The following is a 17,780-nucleotide window of genomic DNA, read 5'->3' as shown; positions in this document are numbered from 1 at the left end:
TACCTACGGAAGAAGAGACATATCAAGAGAACTTTCCTGATATTATGGGTGGAGGCACTGGATCAACTCATGTATTGGAGAATGTGATGGAAGCACCCGATGAGGAGCAATATGAAGATAGCGTGTTTCAAGCATTTGAAGCCGCTAATCAACCATTATATGAAGGATGTTCTGAAGGTATTTCTCAGTTATACTTGGCGTCACGTTTAATGAAAGTAAAAACCGATCATAATTTGTCAGAGTCATGTTTGGATGAGATATCACAAACTTTCAGAGATGTTTTGCCACAACCAAATCAAGCTCCGGCATCATATTATGAGACGAAGAAGTTGACAAAGGCGCTTGGTCTCCCTGTTGTGAAGATTGATATATGCGAGGATAACTGCATGTTATTTTGGAAGGAAGATCAAGACTTGTTGGTGTGTCGGTTTTGTGGGAAAGATAGATATCACCAGAACCGTGGAAAGGGAAAAAATCGGCCACTTGCCACGTACACGCCCGTAGCATCTTCGTAGCATGTTGAAACGATTTTTGCTACGAACCGAATTTGCTACGATCGTATAGCTACGATTTACAAATCGTCGCATTTCGTAGCAAGCTCTCCATATAGCTACGAAAAATCACTCATAGCTACGATTTTTGACCGTTGCTATTTACGTTTTTTTTACTAGTGAATCTTTTATGGTGTTCGCAAAAATAATTACGTTGACTCTTACTTCATTTTAGTTGATAAATAGTCTAAATCATATCTTTACGAGATAGAACATATGAACTCATTTTCTTTAAAGCGAACTTTTCTATGGCGGCGTACATTGGGAAATTTACCTTTAAGGTTAGTCTCCAGTCTCCAGTCTCCAGTACTGGTTTGAAACAAGAGAGTAAAAATTTTTTTGCAGAGGTTTAGGAGATTAAAAAGAGTTAAAATTCTTATGTAAAGAGTTAGGATCTTATTTCTTTTCACAAAAGACCCACTTGATGTAAATAGGTTTTTTTGATAAATAAATTTAGCATTCATTCAAAAAAAAAAAAAAAAAAAAGGTTAGTAATTATTTAGCTAGTCAATTTCTGAACACATATACGTCTAGAAAATAAAATATATATATATATATATACGTCTAGAAAATCAAACATATGAGATGTGTAATGTGGGTCTCAAACTCAATACTCAAAACATATCAATAAAGTTTAGGATATAGGGTAACTGTCTAACTCAACAATAAGATTTATAGAAATACCATCATGTCAAACTTAGATTTATATTTTAAAATTATGGGATTCTCTGATATCGATCTATTATACAAAAGTTGTCTGGAGGGGGCTTATAATTCAATATTTGAAAAGCAAGATTCCTATATATATATATATATGTCAATTTAAAGTAAGAATGGCCAGTTTCATTTTTTTGTTTATATTTTTTGATAAAAAAAAAATCCTACATAAATAAAACAGTCACTTCACTTGTTTCATTCATACTCTCATCTTCCTCTATCTCTCTCTTCTTTTTCCGGCATAACTTGTTTGATCCTATAGCTAAACTCCATAACCTGTTTCATCGATAAAGTGTCTTTTGCTTCAATATCTATCCCTTACCACTTTTAGAGATCATATTTAAAAATGTCGGGAAGAAGATCACGTTCGAGGCAATCATCAGGAACTACAAGGATCTCAGAGGATCAGATCAACGATCTCGTAATCAAGTTGCAGCAGCTTCTTCCTGAGCTCAGGGACAGTCATCGTTCCGACAAGGTACGCTAAATCTTGGTTTTAACTAGCCATAAAATATATGTATATATGGCATGAAAATGATAAGTACATAAAGATAATATATTGACAGGTTTCAGCAGCAAGAGTGTTGCAAGATACATGCAACTACATAAGGAATCTGCATAGAGAGGTTGATGATCTCAGTGAGAGGCTATCTGAGTTACTCGCAAACTCAGACACTGCTCAAGCCGCTTTACTCAGAAGCTTACTTACCCAATAACTTTCATCTTCTTATTTTTTACTATAATAATAATAGTACGCGAATTTGTTTCTTATTCTATAGATGATGACCTTATAGGTGTTTAAGGATACGAGTTCGTCACTTCTGCTTCGGTCATACATATAAAATCTTTGCCCTTTTTCGGTTATTTTGTTTGTCTCTTTTTCGAATTCTGTTAGGGTTTTGTACTTGGCTATGCTCATTTTCTGAAATTTATTTGTTTGTCTTTTAATTAGTAATTTAAATCATATCTCATAGCAAGATATCATCTTACACTAATAATCACAAATTTACAGCTTAGTCATTTATCGAAATTACGTTAATTAATTAAGAAGAAGCCTTCAATAATCTTGGAAATTAATAAAAAAAATTGAAATATAGAAAGGAAGAAATTTGATAAATCCATAAATTTAAGAAACATAATAATGAACAAAATTTTATTCATTTCCAAAAAAAATCCAAGAACTTATTCAATATAGTCCACAGCTAGTTTTGGTGTTGACGACATATACTGTCGAATGCCATACCTAATTTAGAGAAAATAAATTTATTTAAAAATCATTGAGTTTTATGGGGCTTCAGAATATTAAAGAACAATAGAATAAATCACAGTTAGTTACTATATATTACATTAAAAAGGTAAAAAAAAAATTGACAAAGTAATTATTAATTATTTTGAGACCGAGGCGTCGATGAAACTCCATTTCCGCGTATTAACATCTTGAAGATTGAAAGATGTTTATGGGCACCAGAGTATGGGGTGAATTTGACGCTATGCGCTCAAAATAAGCACAAAAAGCTGCAAATATTATGCCATACCCTAATTTCGATTGTTGTCACTCTTGTTTATAAATTACTTTTGTAGTTTTCTATCCTTCCCACCGAACATACTCATTTAGTAGAAGATATTTGAATATTAATAAACTTTACTAGATTGAAGATTTGCGTCTTGCCAGTATAAAGATCAAGAATTAGTATTATAAATACAAATTACTTTTACATATTATTATTTATTTTGTGTTGATTACATATCACGAAATAATAAATTAATTGAATAATTGAGACTCGAGTAAAAATTATTTATATATATAAATTGGAGTAATCACATAAATCAAAACAATCCTTCTTGTATATTTACAATAACTTGTTAAATAAATAAAAACAATCATTTCTTTATTTTATATGTTATATAATTAAACTTAAATGATATTGACATAAATATACAATATAATCGTTTTTAAAAAATCAATGCAAATTATAAAATTAAAATATTAATAAATATATATATATATATATAATCTGAATATATGTTAAATGAAACTTGTTATTCGTATAATTTATGATCATTTGTATCTTGTTATAGCAAAAAAGTTAAACCATTGATCACAAATTTTCCAATGTGAGACTTTTAATAATATTAGTAATTTATAATCGTTTAAAAAAAATTATAAAATATAAGAAAAAAGCTAATTTTTATCATATGATTAATATGATTGTTTAGTTTTTTTTAAAAAATATAAAATTAAACAAAAATGATGAAGGATACAAAAAATTGTTAACAAAATTTTATTATTCAAAATCATTAATTGTTATAAATGTTAATTATGTTAGGTAATTTTGTAGTTTTTATTTAAGGAAATAAATGAGTATATTTTTTTACACTACTAATCAATTTTATATTTACTTTTAAAAAGTACAGTATATGTTAAGATGTACCAACTAATTTTTCTAATAATTCTAAAAATCATCATGTGGCTACAAAACAAATGTTGTAATACTTCTCATTTAATGTATAAGTGATTACATACGAGAGGACTGAAAAAATAATTACGTATGAGAGAATATCTACTTTTATTTTTGTAGTATTTACTCCAGTTTTAAACATCACATGGGTCTAACTGGTGATCAAGAAATAAAAAGGAAGAATGCATTATTTGTTATTCCTTTTTTATTTTACCATTTATAAGGAATGGTTTTACTTTTTCATTTTTTCTCATTCCTTTTATTCTAGAAGAATATAGAACAAATTTTTTTTTCTCAAAATTGATGAGAAATAATTTTTCTTTTCATTCCTATAATTTTATTGCTTTACATTTTTTTTCTACTCATTCGTAATGTTCTTATAATAGTCATCAATTAGACCTTATAATATTACAGTTATTTACACATGGCCACAGCCCGGCCCATAGGCATTTTCAGTGACAAGAATTTCATTATATATATACCATTTTGATGAACTTTCAAATATAAAATCTAATAAAAGATACTGCTATTCACAATCAGAGCCGATCATAGTAATTATGTAGCTAGAAGCCTAGAAGTATATAAAATGTGGACGGAATATCTCGAATCCACGACCTGAAAACACTTATAACACAATCCAACTAACCATATTTCGACTCGTGATCAATCCATAAAGACCAATCAAAAATAATATGGTACTGATAAATTTCGGTTCATATGTAGCCATTTAAAATAAAATATTGGGTGGCCGTAGAGATGTCAGCCCAACCCTTGTTAAGTTTCACATACACTACCTGTTCTGTTACTTCCTTGACGTGATCGAGGCAATAGAGACAGCTGGGAGATTTCTTGTCTTGACTCTTGTGAGATGGAGAGAAGGAGGTTGTGTTTTCCAGAAAGTACGGAAGAGAGTGGGATGATCTTAAGCTGTTTCAATGGAAGTTTCTCTGAACTAAATAGGGAAGTGATTTATCTTGGGAGATTGCATCATCCAAACCTGGTGAAACTGATTGGCTACTCCTTGGAAGACGAAACATTTTGTTTATGAGTATATGCCTAATGGTGTAGCTTGGAAAATCATTTTGTTTGAAATATGTAAAGAAACATTTTCTTAATTCCAACACCTCATGGTTTTTTTCCTCTACATGCCTCATGGCCTGAGTTCTGATTATTGTAGGAGGTTCCAATGTGCTTTGTTGGTCACTACCTATGAAAGTTGCAATTGGTGCTGTGCGAGGGCGAAGAACCAAGTCATTTACAGAGATTTCAAAGCAGCAAATATACTTCTCGATTAAGGATTCAACGCCAGACTATCATACTTTGGATTCGCTAGAGAAGGTCCAAAAGATGACCGTACGTTCATACGTGACAGCTCCAGAATATCTAGCAATACTCATTGATTCAATGCAACAACACGAAATTTTCTAAAACACTTTGGCTTGTTTTGTTCTCTTCCCCGTCAGGTCATCTAACAACTAAATGAGACATCAACTGCTCCAAATCTCATCTTCCTCCACCTCCGATGGATCTCTCTGACACGACAATCCTTTGCAATACGGATGATGCCTGGAAAGCAGACTCTGTGGTTGCAGGCTCATGATGGGTCTTCAGAGACAAACACCAAGAGGTAGGGAGAGGAGGAAGATCTCATCATCACGTTGCATCACCACTTCTTGCAGAAGCTCTAGCCATTAGAGATGCTCTACTTCACGCCTTCTCACTCGGCTTCACCTCGATCTGGCTTCGATCAGATGCTCAAGCGCTCATCACGGCGATCACCATGAAGCGAAGACCGACAGAACTCTACGGAGTGTTGTCGGATATCGATTCGATTTCCTCTCTGTTTTCAGTTTGTCGTTTTTCATTTTGCCCTCGGGCCTCTAATGGGCTAGCGTACGCGTTAGCAAAAGCCCACCTCTGTATTGCCCCATGGACCAACTCGTTTAGCATCTATAATATCTCTATGTTGCGCAAAAAAAAAAAAAAAACAAAAGAAAAACTAGAGAAGAAAAAACCTTGTGGAATGGGTGAAACCTTACTTGCAAGGCAAGCGAAAAGTGTTTAGGAATATGGACACTAAGCTTGTGGCTCAATACCCTCAGAAAGCAGCGTTATGATGTCTTTTTGTAGGCTTTGCAATGCATCGGAGAGGTTAAGGTTACACCATCGATGCCTAAGGTTTTGTCTCCTCTTGAGAAAATTCCAATTTTAAGACAAAGAAAGACTAAAAGCAAAAATTTTGCTACTAACTCTTCTTCTTTGTCTTCAAAACGGTTTCTCAGACACACGGTTAAAAGCCTAAACGTCCATCCTACTATATAAAAGCTACTAATTTTGAAGCTTTTTAGGAATGCCACATAGGATAAAATATTCTCTACCAATCAAACTGCCACGTCATCGCGAATGTTTAGATGATGGGTCTCGAACCATCTAAAACCATCAAAATAGCCAGCCCATTGTATAACTTATAGCTTCCTTTTCTTTAGCCTACTTGCCTCAGACGTCTCCAGCAACTCCAAATCTGTTCGTCTACCCAATTTCACCGGTGTAACTCCTACGACTACAACAATGGCACTTCAATGCTCCATTATAACTCATCAAGTGAAGACTCTTTGTACCTCTCCACATCCCTCTTCTCAATCTCTTGCCCAGTTCCTTAAATTTGATTTGTCACAAAAAGTTAGTGCATCAGATAGTTTTTGAAATTCAAATAATACTAGGTGCTTTTCTGCACCATGTGCAATGATAAAATTTTTAAAAGTTAAATTATATTTAAAATAAAATTTATTAATATTATATATTTTATTATTTTTGACTAATATTTAATATAAAATTGACTATTTTTGAGACTATAATGTTTGCTATTATGATCAACACCTTTTTACAGTACTCTGTTTGTATCTTTTTTTATTAGTCATCTTCCTGTTATTTTTTTCTTTTTGGTAAAATGATTATAAAAAAATGACTGAAGCTAAAATTAACTTTTTTGTTCTTGATCATTCACGTTATCTTCAAAGTTAATAACATAGCCAACGTAAATGATCGACGTTGAGATTTCAGCTTTTCTGATTTTTACTATTCTAATGTTCAATATAATTTAAATATTCTCTTTGTTTTATAATATAATAATGGTTTAAAAGTATTTTTTGTTTCACTATATAAATTATTTTTATATTTCAATGTAACTTTATATTTATTGGATATTGTGTAGCCAATTAAATTATGTAAATTACTGTGTAATTGATTAAATTTATATATTAAATGACAGATTTCTAAAGTAATAAGTTTTAAATATTACATATTTTAATTAAAATTGATTACATTTTGAAACAAATAGAGTAATCTATAAACTAACTCTATATAGATATGAGGACAAAATTGTAAACTGGTCTCATCTTGAATTTCTCTCATTCTGTGCATTCCTAATTGGGAGGAGATAATCAACATCTAATTTTATGTTACTCTCAGTATATTAGAAATAGTCGAACCGCAAACCAATTAAGGATGATGTAAGGAAGACATAAAGATGCATTTCCAGTTATCACAAATATAAAATCAATTGACAACAACTTAATTATGTCCAGCGTAGGACAACATAGAAGAGTTTCCATACCTTCTAATATTATAATATCTCACTATATTATTGGTTAAATCAGTTTTCTCTAGCACAAATACTCACTTAATTCTTAGAGTTTAAGCTTTTCTATCTGATGATATTAGTAGTTTGATCCAAAAAAAAAGAAGAAACGGTCGAACTATACATTATAATTGGAGAAAGAAAACAAACAAAAATCAACCGAAGACTTTTAAGGTATATGAAACAAAAATTAGAAATATCAATTCTCTGCAGTTAAAGAATAATGCAATAAAATTGTAAAAATACAAAATAAAACAAAAAAAATACACAGAAAAAAAGATTATGTAAAATAAAATCATAATATAATTTCCATAATTGATAGTGCTCAGCTACACTAAGAAGTCTAAATTTACAACATACACAGTTTTATTTACATCTTAAAACCTATTATCTAATTAAAATGATTCTAAAAAAAGTGCCAGCACGAAGAGTTAAAAAATATACAATAAAATATAATACATAACGTTTAAAATACATTATCATTGATCACTAAAAAATCATATTAGTAGTAATAAAAATGAGATGACAACACATTTATTAAAACCATAGAACGACACGCAATAATGTGTTATTAAATATACAAATTACAAATTAAATATGCTCAACGCAAACACACATAAAAATGAGACATTATATTTGGATATATTTAAATAAATAATTTTAAATATATTACATTCTTGATAATTTTAAAATTACTTAAAAAGAAACTAAATTCATGTAATATTACAAAATTCAAAATAATATACAAATAAAACTAAAGCAATATTTTGTAACGTCAAAATAATAAATGAATAAAAAATATAGTATATTAATAAAATAGATTTTAGATTTTAAAGACTTCTAATTCATGTAATATTACAAAATTCAAAATTTGTTTATTACAATTAATATTTTACATTAGATATATTAAAATAATATTCTAGATCGATATTCAATTGTTAGTTTTCAACTATTACATGTAAAAAAATATTATTAAGTACGTTTTTTTTTTAAAAGGAGTTTTTATATTTTAAGTAGGTTATTGGAGTACTTTTTTTTTCGTAAATTTATTCGAGAAGAGATTCCGATCTTTTAAACTAAGATAATTTGTGTTCTATACATAATTATATATTTTTTACATAACTTTAAAATCTCAGACTTGATTCTTCATATTTTATTAGTTAATTGTGTTACATATAATAAAAATATTTACTTCAAACTAAAAATATAAAAAAACTCAAATTTAAAAATTAGTTATATATAATTTAATATAGAAAAATTTACATACAAATAAAAATGATAAATGTAACAAATTTAAATATATTATCCGCGCGTAGCGCGGAGAAAGGATCTAGTGGCTTTAATATCTTAACTAGATCATAATCCATGCTCGGTTTGATCTTTTCTTTTTACTTTTTATTCGTACGCGGAATTTGTATTGAATAAAAAGTTATTCACATCAGTTCAGAATTGGTGAAGATAGTGAAATTTAGAGAAACTTTAGAGATATACGAATTCATTCAGCATTTTTACAATCGCCAAAATTCCACGATCGACAAAATTCAGCGCTGAATGCAAAATTTTAGCATACATATGTTGTCTACATAGATAAAAAGTTTCCTCCTTGGATCATTTCCTGTGATAGAATCTTCTTTTGTTGTAAAAAACAAAAGTTGTTCACATTCCCGTTGGCCGTTGTTATTATATAAATTTTTATACTAACATTCAAAATTGGTTATGAATGTCAATTATTATGTCATACAATATAGTTGTGAATTTCGATTAGCACATATTATTGGTTGTAACACTTTCAATAACACACACATAATTGATTGTCAAATATTGGTTGATTTTGGAACGTTGTTTTTGTGGACCATAAACTTTTTTGGTTACTTCATAAATAAACTTATAATCAAATGAGGGAAAAACCAGAAATATAAAGACGGCCATGATCTATAATAAACTTTCATCCATACGTTACATCTTGGAACTTAATTAGTACACATTGATATTATTCAGGTATTAGGCTATTAATTATGAACAATCATGATCATTGTGATGTATGTATGTATGCATGTATGAACATATACACACATGTGTAAATTGTAACTGTGTATTGTATATACTAGACTACTTTTTCTTTTCTCTTGCATGCATATACACATGGAGAAGCTGATCATGCATGGTGAACCAAAGAAATGAAAAGAAAACTCTAATCCAAACCTAAACGGACCTATAATTACCACTAATTAACATTAATCATATCTCTCTTGTAACTCCAAATTTAACAGAGCAATCAATTAGCCGTCACCCCACGTCCTCAAATGGATTTATCATCACTTCATTTCTTCTCTCTATCTCTCTCCCGTTTCTATATAAATGGTTTCTCCCTCTCTAGCTTTACAACACAACCTTATCTCTCTTGCTCGCACTGTACAATGGCTGATCATACACTCAACGAAGAGAACCCGTTCTCAGTTCTAACCCATTCACTTTCCTTTGATGATCACAGGTCAATTCATAAGCTTTTGTTTAGTTTAACTTTGTTATTTTCTTGTAATCTAAATTCTCATATGTTATATTGCACACGCAGCTTGTTAACGTATCCTTCATTTGAATGGGAAGAAGAGCATCTTTTTATGAACAACTCTGTCTATGAAGCTTTTCCTTTGCCTACACCTTTACCTGACCTTGAACCCTTGTCTCAAGGTATACTATAACGTTTGCATAGTTGTTACTATATTAACAATATATACACGTAGAGGTCTAATGGGTTTTGCTTTGTCTTGTAGATGTACTCGAGTCATATAGCTCTGCATCATTGAACGTAACAGACCAGAACAGAGGACAAGGTGACTTGGAGCAGAATACTGAAGAAGAAGCAGTGCAAGAGACGACTAATAAGAGGAAAATTAACAGATATGTTACTACCTACACAACCTTTTCAACTTCAAAGGCGTTGTCCATGGAAACTATATCTCTATACTTCTACATGCCAATAACTCAGGCAGCTACTGAACTCGACGTTGGTTTAACTCTTCTAAAAAGAAGATGTCGCGAGCTAGGCTTTACTCGGTGGCCTCATCGCAAACTCATGAGCCTACTAGCTCTGATTAGTAACGTCAAGGTATAAAGAACTAGACAGACACAACACATTTATTACATTTATTTTTTTAAGAAATATGAATTAAATTTTGAATGGATTTTTAATTGGAGCTGCAGAAGTTTGAAGGAGGAGAGAATGCAGAAAAACTCAAGAACACACTGCTGGAGATGCTAGAGAATCAGAAGAGGAGGATTGAAGAGAATCCGGATTTGGAGTTTGATGACAAGACAAAGAGGCTAAGACAAGCTTGTTTCAAGGCTACACACAAGATGAAGAAGAAGGCAAGTCTCAAGTCTGACCACTTGTGTGGTTTCGCAAAAGAGTTTAATTAGTGGTTAGTGAAATATGTTTTTTTAATGAGAAATTGGATTGTAATGCCAAATGCTTTTTGACTGATCATTCAATAAACAGATAACATAAACATACTTAAGACAAAGAAAGAATCTCTTCTTCATTGTGTCTTAAACATTCAGCTTCTCAATCTCTCTCCTTAAAGCATTAGCTCTAAACACACTCCCAATAGTGTTCACAGCCAACTTCAAATCCTCCAAAGGACTACCCGGAGCAACTCTCTTGTAAAGATAACTATCAAACGTCATCTTCTGAACATACTCATCACCACACATCTCCACAAACGCTTCTCTAGCAGGATTAGATCTGTAAAACACTTTCTGCAACACGTCAAGAACCCTGTAAGTAGGCAAGTATGTCTTGTCCCATTTCTCCAAGTACTTCCTCAAGTCACTCTCATCAATCATCTTCTTGCCTATTGCAAAAAAAAAACTCACTTAGATTCTGCAAAAAAAAAAAACTCACTTAAACTCAACTCACTTCTTGCCTGTTCCTCAAGTCACTCTCATTAATCAAGCAAACACAAATAAAGACAAAAAAAGTGTTGTCTTTACCATTCTGTGAGCCTTCAACGATAGCTTCAGCGCACATTCTCCCACTCTTTGCAGCGAAATAGATCCCTTCACCAGAACATTTCGTCACGTACCCTGCAGCATCACCAACAAGAGCCACACGCTTGGAGAGCCTACGTGGACGCGGGTGTTCCGGTATAGGGTGAGCCTCCACGCGGATGATCTTTCCTCCTAGAATCTTGTCCTTGGCCCTGTTCCTAGTCGCGAGCTGGAACTTCTTGATGTCACCTTTGTGAGTAACAGTACCTGTTCCGACAGCTACATGGTCGCATTTCGGGAAAACCCATCCGTAAAAATCCGGAGACACGTCATCTCCGACGTACATCTCAGCTAGATCCTCATAGTACGTCATCTTATCATCTGGAATTCTAATTCTCTCCTGAAAAAGTTTCAATACTTTCACCATAAGAACAATAGTGCCGTCTCATATAATTTTTAGGCTCGTTCAAAATAATATTAACAGTATATTTAACAATGTAATGAATTAGTTTTTAAAATCAATATCTTTACCTATATATGTTTTTAAAAAAAAATTATAAACTCTAAATTTAAAAATCTCTTAAAAATTAAAGTTTCAGACCATGGTTTATGTATATATATTTTAGAAAAAAATATGTATTTAAAAAACTAAAGTTTCAGACCATATTAGACTGCTCCACTTGGCCTAAGAACATGATTCTCATCAAACCCTGAACAGATCATGTCGGAAAGAGAAAGGATCTGACCTGAAACGCGATGGCGTAGTCGTAATCTCCGGCGCCGATGGACTTCGCAACTCTAGAGTTAGCTCCGTCAGCTCCGATAACAGCGTCAACCTCCATGGTCTTCTTCTGTCCCGTAGCTCCTGTTTTCCCGTCGTACTCCGTGTAATGCAACACGTACGGCGTGTCCCAATTCTCCGGCAAGTCCATCTTAAGGAAGAGACCGTTGATAACGGTGGCTCCACTCTTCTCCGCTCTCTCCCTCAGGTACTGGTCAAGAACCTCTCTCCTCACCATACCTATATACTCATGCTCCTTAAGCGTACGGCCGATGTCCACGGCGATGTTCGAAGGAGAAATCATCTTCATCTTGGTGACCCTCCGGTCGATGATGTCGAGAGGCAAGTTGAATTCGCCGACCATGCAGAGAGGGATCGCGCCGCCGCAAGGCTTGCAGTTGTCCATCTTACGCTCGATGAGGATCGTCTCGATGCCTCCCTGAGCGAGAGTTTCGGCGGCGGCTCCTCCCGCCGGACCTCCACCGATGACGGCGACGCGGAGTTTGCGGTTAGCGAGGTTGGGAGAGGCTCTGGAGGCGGTTACGCGGAGAGAGGTTCGTCGCTGGGGGAGAGAGAGTGACGACGGGACATTGGAGATGAAGTTGGTTTGCTCCGTTGAGGATTGACGGAGTCCGGTGAAGGATTTGAGTGTGAAACTCGCCATTGTAAGTACAATGTGTTCTCTCTGCTTCTTCGTTCTGTTTTGTCTGAATGTATCTTTATTGTAGTGGATTAGATATTGTTGGAGATTTCCGAGGTTTGTATACCGTTGGATTGAATAATGGACGGTGACGATGAGATGAGGATAGAGTTATCTGTGGCTCCCATTACGCGGACTAAACGGCGTAGTTTTGGCCACGTAGGATAGTAATTTAACCTTTTTGTCGTCTTGTGATATGACTTCATGGGCAATGGCAAGAAAAGATCCGTAGGATTTTAGGTTCACACAAATTTGGGTTAAAGTGATATTTCAGTTCAAACAACTGTAAGGCTTTACTTCATTTTTATTTTTTTCAGTATGTGATTGAGATTTTCTTTCTCTCTGTTCGCTCCGTTTTGGTTGCAAAACAGCCTTCAGTGTCCAACGGTTCAAGTTTAGCCATCATTTTAGGTTATTTACTACTTACTAGATTACCACTGAATGTTCCAAGTATTCTCTTCGAATCATGGGCATCACCTAGGCCCATGATTTAACCATTTTATAAATGGTTTTAGCTACAAACTAGGTATGGGAAAATAAATTGTATCCGAAAACTTGAATTGAACCCGATCCAATAAAAATAAATTTGAACCGATCAGAACCCAAAATATCGAATGGATCTTGTTTTATGGTATTTCGGATAATGAGTATTATCCGAACCGAACCCGAACCTAAATGGATATCCGATGGAACCCGAAACATTCAAAATCAAAAAAAAAAACTTGTACCAAACATGATCTCAGTTCCTAATGTATATTGAACATATCTATAATAAAGGAGACTTGTGCTGTGTAAACAGCCCTCCACGTGATCAGATAGATAGGGGCATTTTTCGCCACCTGTCGAAACACACCGTTTCACTTCCTTTAAGCAATTCTGTGACTCTTCAGCTCTATTTTCTTAGACTTGTACCAAACATCTATAATAAAGGAGACTTGTGCTGTGTAGACAGCCCTCCACGTGATCAGATAGATAGGGGCATTTTTCGCCACCTGTCGAAACACACCGTTTCACTTCCTTTAAGCAATTCTGTGACTCTTCAGCTCTATTTTCTTAGACTTGTACCAAACATGATCTCAGTTCCTAATGTATATTGAACATCTACAATAATTATCTATACATGAAGGTTGATGGTTAAAGGTGGCGGTTGAAGCTTGAAGTTTTAGATTTTGGTTTTGTTTTCATTGAATAATGCATGAGAACTTGGTCTTCTTTTTATGCTTTCATTTATTTGGTTTTATTCATATCAATAATTATTTTTATCTTTTGTTTGATTTTGAATTATCACGTTTGATGTTCTTTTTTTTTATTTTTGAATCTATTTTACTTTAGTTTTGGTTACAAAATGGTACAATATTTAAAAATCAAAGAACCGATTTTATTTTTTGGTTACAAAGTAGATACAAATCAGGTATAGTTAAACCGAAGAACCGATTAGGACGCGAACGTGAAAATGCATTAAGTTGTACCGGTTCTTTACTTTCATAGAACTCGAATATGGCTGATTTTGATAAATCCAAAAAATCAAGATTCGATTGGATAAAATTGAGACCCGATTAGATAAAACCGAAATCCAATTTGGACCCTGAATATCGAGGTCTGTTACAGACGAGTGAAACATAAAATTTAGAAAATACTTTGCAAAGACTTCTTCTTTTGTTTGGCAATGAAAGTGTTTTTCTAATATTTAATTCTTCTTGATATATGTTTAGTAAGAGCATTTCTAAAAGGCCCTCAAATCTTCAAATTTTGTGGTTTTTACTTTTTAAAAAATCTTCAAATCTTCAAATTTTGTGTTTAATATTTTTAATGTGAATGTATTATTTATCTATATAAAATTTAGTGACTATAGTTAATTTTTATTAAAGTAAAGACTAAAATGCAAATAATATAACATTTTAAAAATAAATTTGAAGTTTATTTTTGGAGCAACCCATCCTCGAATTTTCATTTGGAGAATTCTTCATCTTCAGAATGAGGTTCTTTCTTGGAAATGTTCTGAGAACGGCCACAATCAGCAATACGTACAAGAGAAAAATCTTAAGTGATGCGTAGCAAAATCACAATTACTTCGCTTTTAATACATAGTAAGATTTTTAATACATATACAGTAGGATGGGTTCATAAACCAAAACTTGAAATCATTTATTCAACGAAAACAAAGCAATTTAAAAATTCCCAAAAAGAAATATAATTACAATTTTACGGACAGCAAACGGACTTACAACTTATGCACCAACACGAGGAAATAGTAGTTGAAAGTAGGTTCGAATCAAACATAAACCATAGAGAATTTAAAAAACAAAATCAGTTGGTTCATCAACTCAGAATCTACCTTCACCCTTTTATTCTCACATAACTCCTCCACTTTTCTTACTGTCTTACATTTTCACCCTTTAAAAACCATCAAACAAATCTTTTTCAATGAACACACATTTGGATCGTTCGTGAAAAAAAACACACACATTTGGATCTCTTCAACGACATGAAGTACTTACTCGTTTTTTTTATCGTTCTTGGACTCAACGCGATCAATGGCTACGATTGCAAGATCGTCCAGTTTATATTTGGAGATTCATTGTCCGATGTAGGTAACAATAGAAACCTACCGAGGAGTTTAGCTCAAGCGAATCTTCCCTTTTACGGTATAGATTTTGGCAACGGTTTGCCTAATGGAAGGTTCACTAATGGCCGAACTGTTTCAGACATTATAAGTAAGTCATGTGTACATGTTATATAACGAACGTGGTATATATATCATGTCATGTGAATTACTTTATTTGAACTTTCAGGTGATAAAATTGGGTTACCAAGACCATTAGCCTTTCTAGATCCATCAATGAATGAAGATGTAATACTTGCAAATGGAGTGAACTACGCCTCAGGAGGTGGTGGAATCTTGAATGAAACTGGTGGTTATTTCGTAAGTCACCAATATATTAATATCCTTTTGCACAAAGTAAATGAAAAAGATTCAAAAGATATTATATTTGATGGTTAGTTTTGTATTTTGTGAAGATCCAAAAATTTTCTCTATGGAAGCAAATAGAATTGTTCCAAGGGACACAAGATGTAATTGTGGCAAAGATAGGGAAAAAAGAAGCAGAGAAATTCTTCCAACAAGCTGGATACGTCGTCTCTTTAGGCAGCAATGACTTCATTAACAACTACTTGATGCCTGTCTATAGCGATTCTTGGAAGTACACTGATCAAACATTCGTCGACTACTTAATGGAAACACTTGAATCTCAACTTAGGGTCAGTATCTAGATAAAACACTTAGTATACATATACATGTTTATTAAATCATATATCGACCAGTATATATGATATGTTTTAGGTGTTGCATAGTTTGGGAGCGAGGAAGCTAATGGTGTTTGGGTTAGGACCAATGGGTTGTATCCCACTCCAAAGAGCTTTAAGTCTCGATGGTAAATGTCAAAACAAAGCGAGTAGTCTTGCTGTGAGATTCAACAAAGCTGCCACCACAATGCTTAAAGATCTTGAAACCAAGCTCCCAAATGCAAACTACAAGTTTGGTGAAGCTTATAACCTCGTCAACGATGTTATCACTAACCCACAAAAATACGGTATGTATGTATAACCAGCAGATATTATAAAAACGTATTAAAAAAATCTTATTATAATGAGTTTAATTTAATATAAAATACTATATAGAATAGCTGCAAAAATCGAATATTCAGTTCAATAGACGTTACTTTTAAAGTTTATTTATATATTATCATTGTATTAACTTATTTATATGTTTGTGTGTATGCAATATATGTATAGGATTCGACAACTCGGATTCGCCGTGTTGCTCGTTCTACAGAATCAGGCCGGCGCTGACGTGTATTCCGGCGTCGACATTGTGTAAAGACAGAAGTAAGTATGTGTTTTGGGATGAGTATCATCCCACCGATAAGGCCAACGAGCTCGTTGCTAATATTCTTATCAAGAGGTTTGACTTCATGCGTGCTGATGACGGTACCTCCGAGGCTCCTTCTCCGTCCCCGGATCTAGCTCCTTCTCCCGATGATAAATAACTGATAGTTGTCTTAATTATACATACGTAATAATTTCAGTTTCTGTCTGTTTTGTTGATCATGCTGTGGAGACTCAGGAGAGTCTCGTTTGTTCTTGATTTAATTTACCTTTTCTGTTTGGTGAAATAATGTTCTTTGTTTTCTGTAATATATTGATATTCCGTTGTATTGGTTCACTCCCAAATTTGTTTTATAATAGTAAACTAGATCTTAATAAACACAATCGTGAGGTCTTTATATTTCTATACTTCAATATTTTAGTTTATATTCTCTCTTGATACAAATATATAATGTTTAAGGTTGTTCACACATAATAAAAAAAAATTAAATATTTACTTTTATCTATTACTTTTTAGTTTTTTCATTTAGTTAGTTTAAAGTTTTACTAGATTTTGACCCGTGCAACCGCACGGGTGTTTGTTTTCATTTTTCTATACATAAATTATTGTTTTAGAACATAAGTGGTATATATTTTTAATGTTAATCATATACTTAAATATTTATATAACTATTTCAAATACAATAATTTTATAATTTACATGTTATAATTAATTAATTGTTTAAACCTTATGTATTTGCCACTTCTTATTATATATTTATCTTATTGTATTTGCATTTAGTTAATAAGCAAATTAATATATTCATGATGAAATATTTTTTAAAAATATTTTTGTATTTAATTTATGCTAAATTCTGACCCGTATTTCAAAACTGGATTTCTTTTTACCAATATTTTTATGCTTATTCATTTTAGATAATTTATTATTGTATATACAAAAGTGTAAGATATGTTAATTTTTAGACATGTATTATATAGTTTGTTAATTTTAAGCCGTTCTATCATCATATTATATTTTAAATAAATAGTTTATATTTATGAAAATAAAATTTATAAATTTATC

The 17,780-nt window shown here is 32.6% G+C and overlaps 4 protein-coding genes across 5 annotated transcripts; 3 read left to right on the top strand and 1 right to left on the bottom strand.

Annotated features, from left to right (window-relative positions):
• Window positions 1-1,585: 1,585 nt before the first annotated feature.
• On the top strand, window positions 1,586-2,467 carry LOC103852908 (transcription factor PRE3). The gene is made up of 2 exons (XM_009129800.3): window positions 1,586-1,746; window positions 1,835-2,467. Exons 1-2 carry the CDS (start codon window positions 1,615-1,617, stop codon window positions 1,982-1,984), a joined length of 282 nt encoding a protein of 93 aa, XP_009128048.1. The 5' UTR covers window positions 1,586-1,614; the 3' UTR covers window positions 1,985-2,467.
• A 5,687-nt stretch (window positions 2,468-8,154) lies between these two features.
• Window positions 8,155-11,064, top strand: LOC103853408 (protein RKD2). Of its 2 annotated transcripts, XM_033284444.1 has the most exons (4): window positions 8,155-9,855; window positions 9,937-10,052; window positions 10,136-10,470; window positions 10,566-11,064. In XM_033284444.1, exons 1-4 carry the CDS (start codon window positions 9,668-9,670, stop codon window positions 10,779-10,781), a joined length of 855 nt encoding a protein of 284 aa, XP_033140335.1. In that variant the 5' UTR covers window positions 8,155-9,667; the 3' UTR covers window positions 10,782-11,064. The 2 variants fall into 2 exon arrangements, with proteins under 2 accessions (XP_033140335.1, XP_033140334.1); XM_033284443.1 differs by having other exon boundaries at window positions 8,155-10,052.
• LOC103852907 (geranylgeranyl diphosphate reductase, chloroplastic) lies at window positions 10,785-12,840 on the bottom strand. Its single transcript, XM_009129799.3, has 3 exons — window positions 12,098-12,840; window positions 11,355-11,751; window positions 10,785-11,215 (listed from the first exon to the last, which is right to left on the bottom strand). Exons 1-3 carry the CDS (start codon window positions 12,794-12,796, stop codon window positions 10,911-10,913), a joined length of 1,401 nt encoding a protein of 466 aa, XP_009128047.2. The 5' UTR covers window positions 12,797-12,840; the 3' UTR covers window positions 10,785-10,910.
• Window positions 12,841-13,136: 296 nt separating this feature from the next.
• LOC103852905 (GDSL esterase/lipase At1g74460) lies at window positions 13,137-17,101 on the top strand. Its single transcript, XM_009129798.3, has 5 exons — window positions 13,137-15,546; window positions 15,625-15,755; window positions 15,851-16,090; window positions 16,173-16,422; window positions 16,625-17,101. The coding sequence occupies exons 1-5, from the start codon at window positions 15,318-15,320 to the stop codon at window positions 16,876-16,878; spliced, it is 1,104 nt and encodes a 367-aa protein (XP_009128046.1). The 5' UTR covers window positions 13,137-15,317; the 3' UTR covers window positions 16,879-17,101.
• The last annotated feature ends 679 nt before the right edge of the window (window positions 17,102-17,780 follow it).

The sequence above is a fragment of the Brassica rapa genome, chromosome A02 (assembly GCF_000309985.2).
Source record: "Brassica rapa cultivar Chiifu-401-42 chromosome A02, CAAS_Brap_v3.01, whole genome shotgun sequence".
NCBI lineage: Eukaryota > Viridiplantae > Streptophyta > Magnoliopsida > Brassicales > Brassicaceae > Brassica > Brassica rapa.
Note: the sequence above shows the minus strand (reverse complement) of the source record. Positions and strands in the feature narration are given on the sequence as shown.

Coding starts and splice junctions, on each gene's coding strand:
- LOC103852908 (XM_009129800.3), top strand. CDS start 1,615: ATGTCGGGAAGAAGATCACGTTCGAGGCAATCATCAGGAACTACAAGG. Junction 1,747..1,834: donor ACAGTCATCGTTCCGACAAG/GTACGCTAAATC, acceptor ATATATTGACAG/GTTTCAGCAGCAAGAGTGTT.
- LOC103853408 (XM_033284443.1), top strand. CDS start 9,668: ATGGATTTATCATCACTTCATTTCTTCTCTCTATCTCTCTCCCGTTTC. Junction 10,053..10,135: donor CCTTGAACCCTTGTCTCAAG/GTATACTATAAC, acceptor TTTGTCTTGTAG/ATGTACTCGAGTCATATAGC. Junction 10,471..10,565: donor CTCTGATTAGTAACGTCAAG/GTATAAAGAACT, acceptor TTGGAGCTGCAG/AAGTTTGAAGGAGGAGAGAA.
- LOC103852907 (XM_009129799.3), bottom strand. CDS start 12,796: ATGGCGAGTTTCACACTCAAATCCTTCACCGGACTCCGTCAATCCTCA. Junction 11,752..12,097: donor ACTACGCCATCGCGTTTCAG/GTCAGATCCTTT, acceptor AAACTTTTTCAG/GAGAGAATTAGAATTCCAGA. Junction 11,216..11,354: donor CGTTGAAGGCTCACAGAATG/GTAAAGACAACA, acceptor TTTTTGCAATAG/GCAAGAAGATGATTGATGAG.
- LOC103852905 (XM_009129798.3), top strand. CDS start 15,318: ATGAAGTACTTACTCGTTTTTTTTATCGTTCTTGGACTCAACGCGATC. Junction 15,756..15,850: donor ATGAAACTGGTGGTTATTTC/GTAAGTCACCAA, acceptor TATTTTGTGAAG/ATCCAAAAATTTTCTCTATG. Junction 16,423..16,624: donor CACTAACCCACAAAAATACG/GTATGTATGTAT, acceptor ATATATGTATAG/GATTCGACAACTCGGATTCG.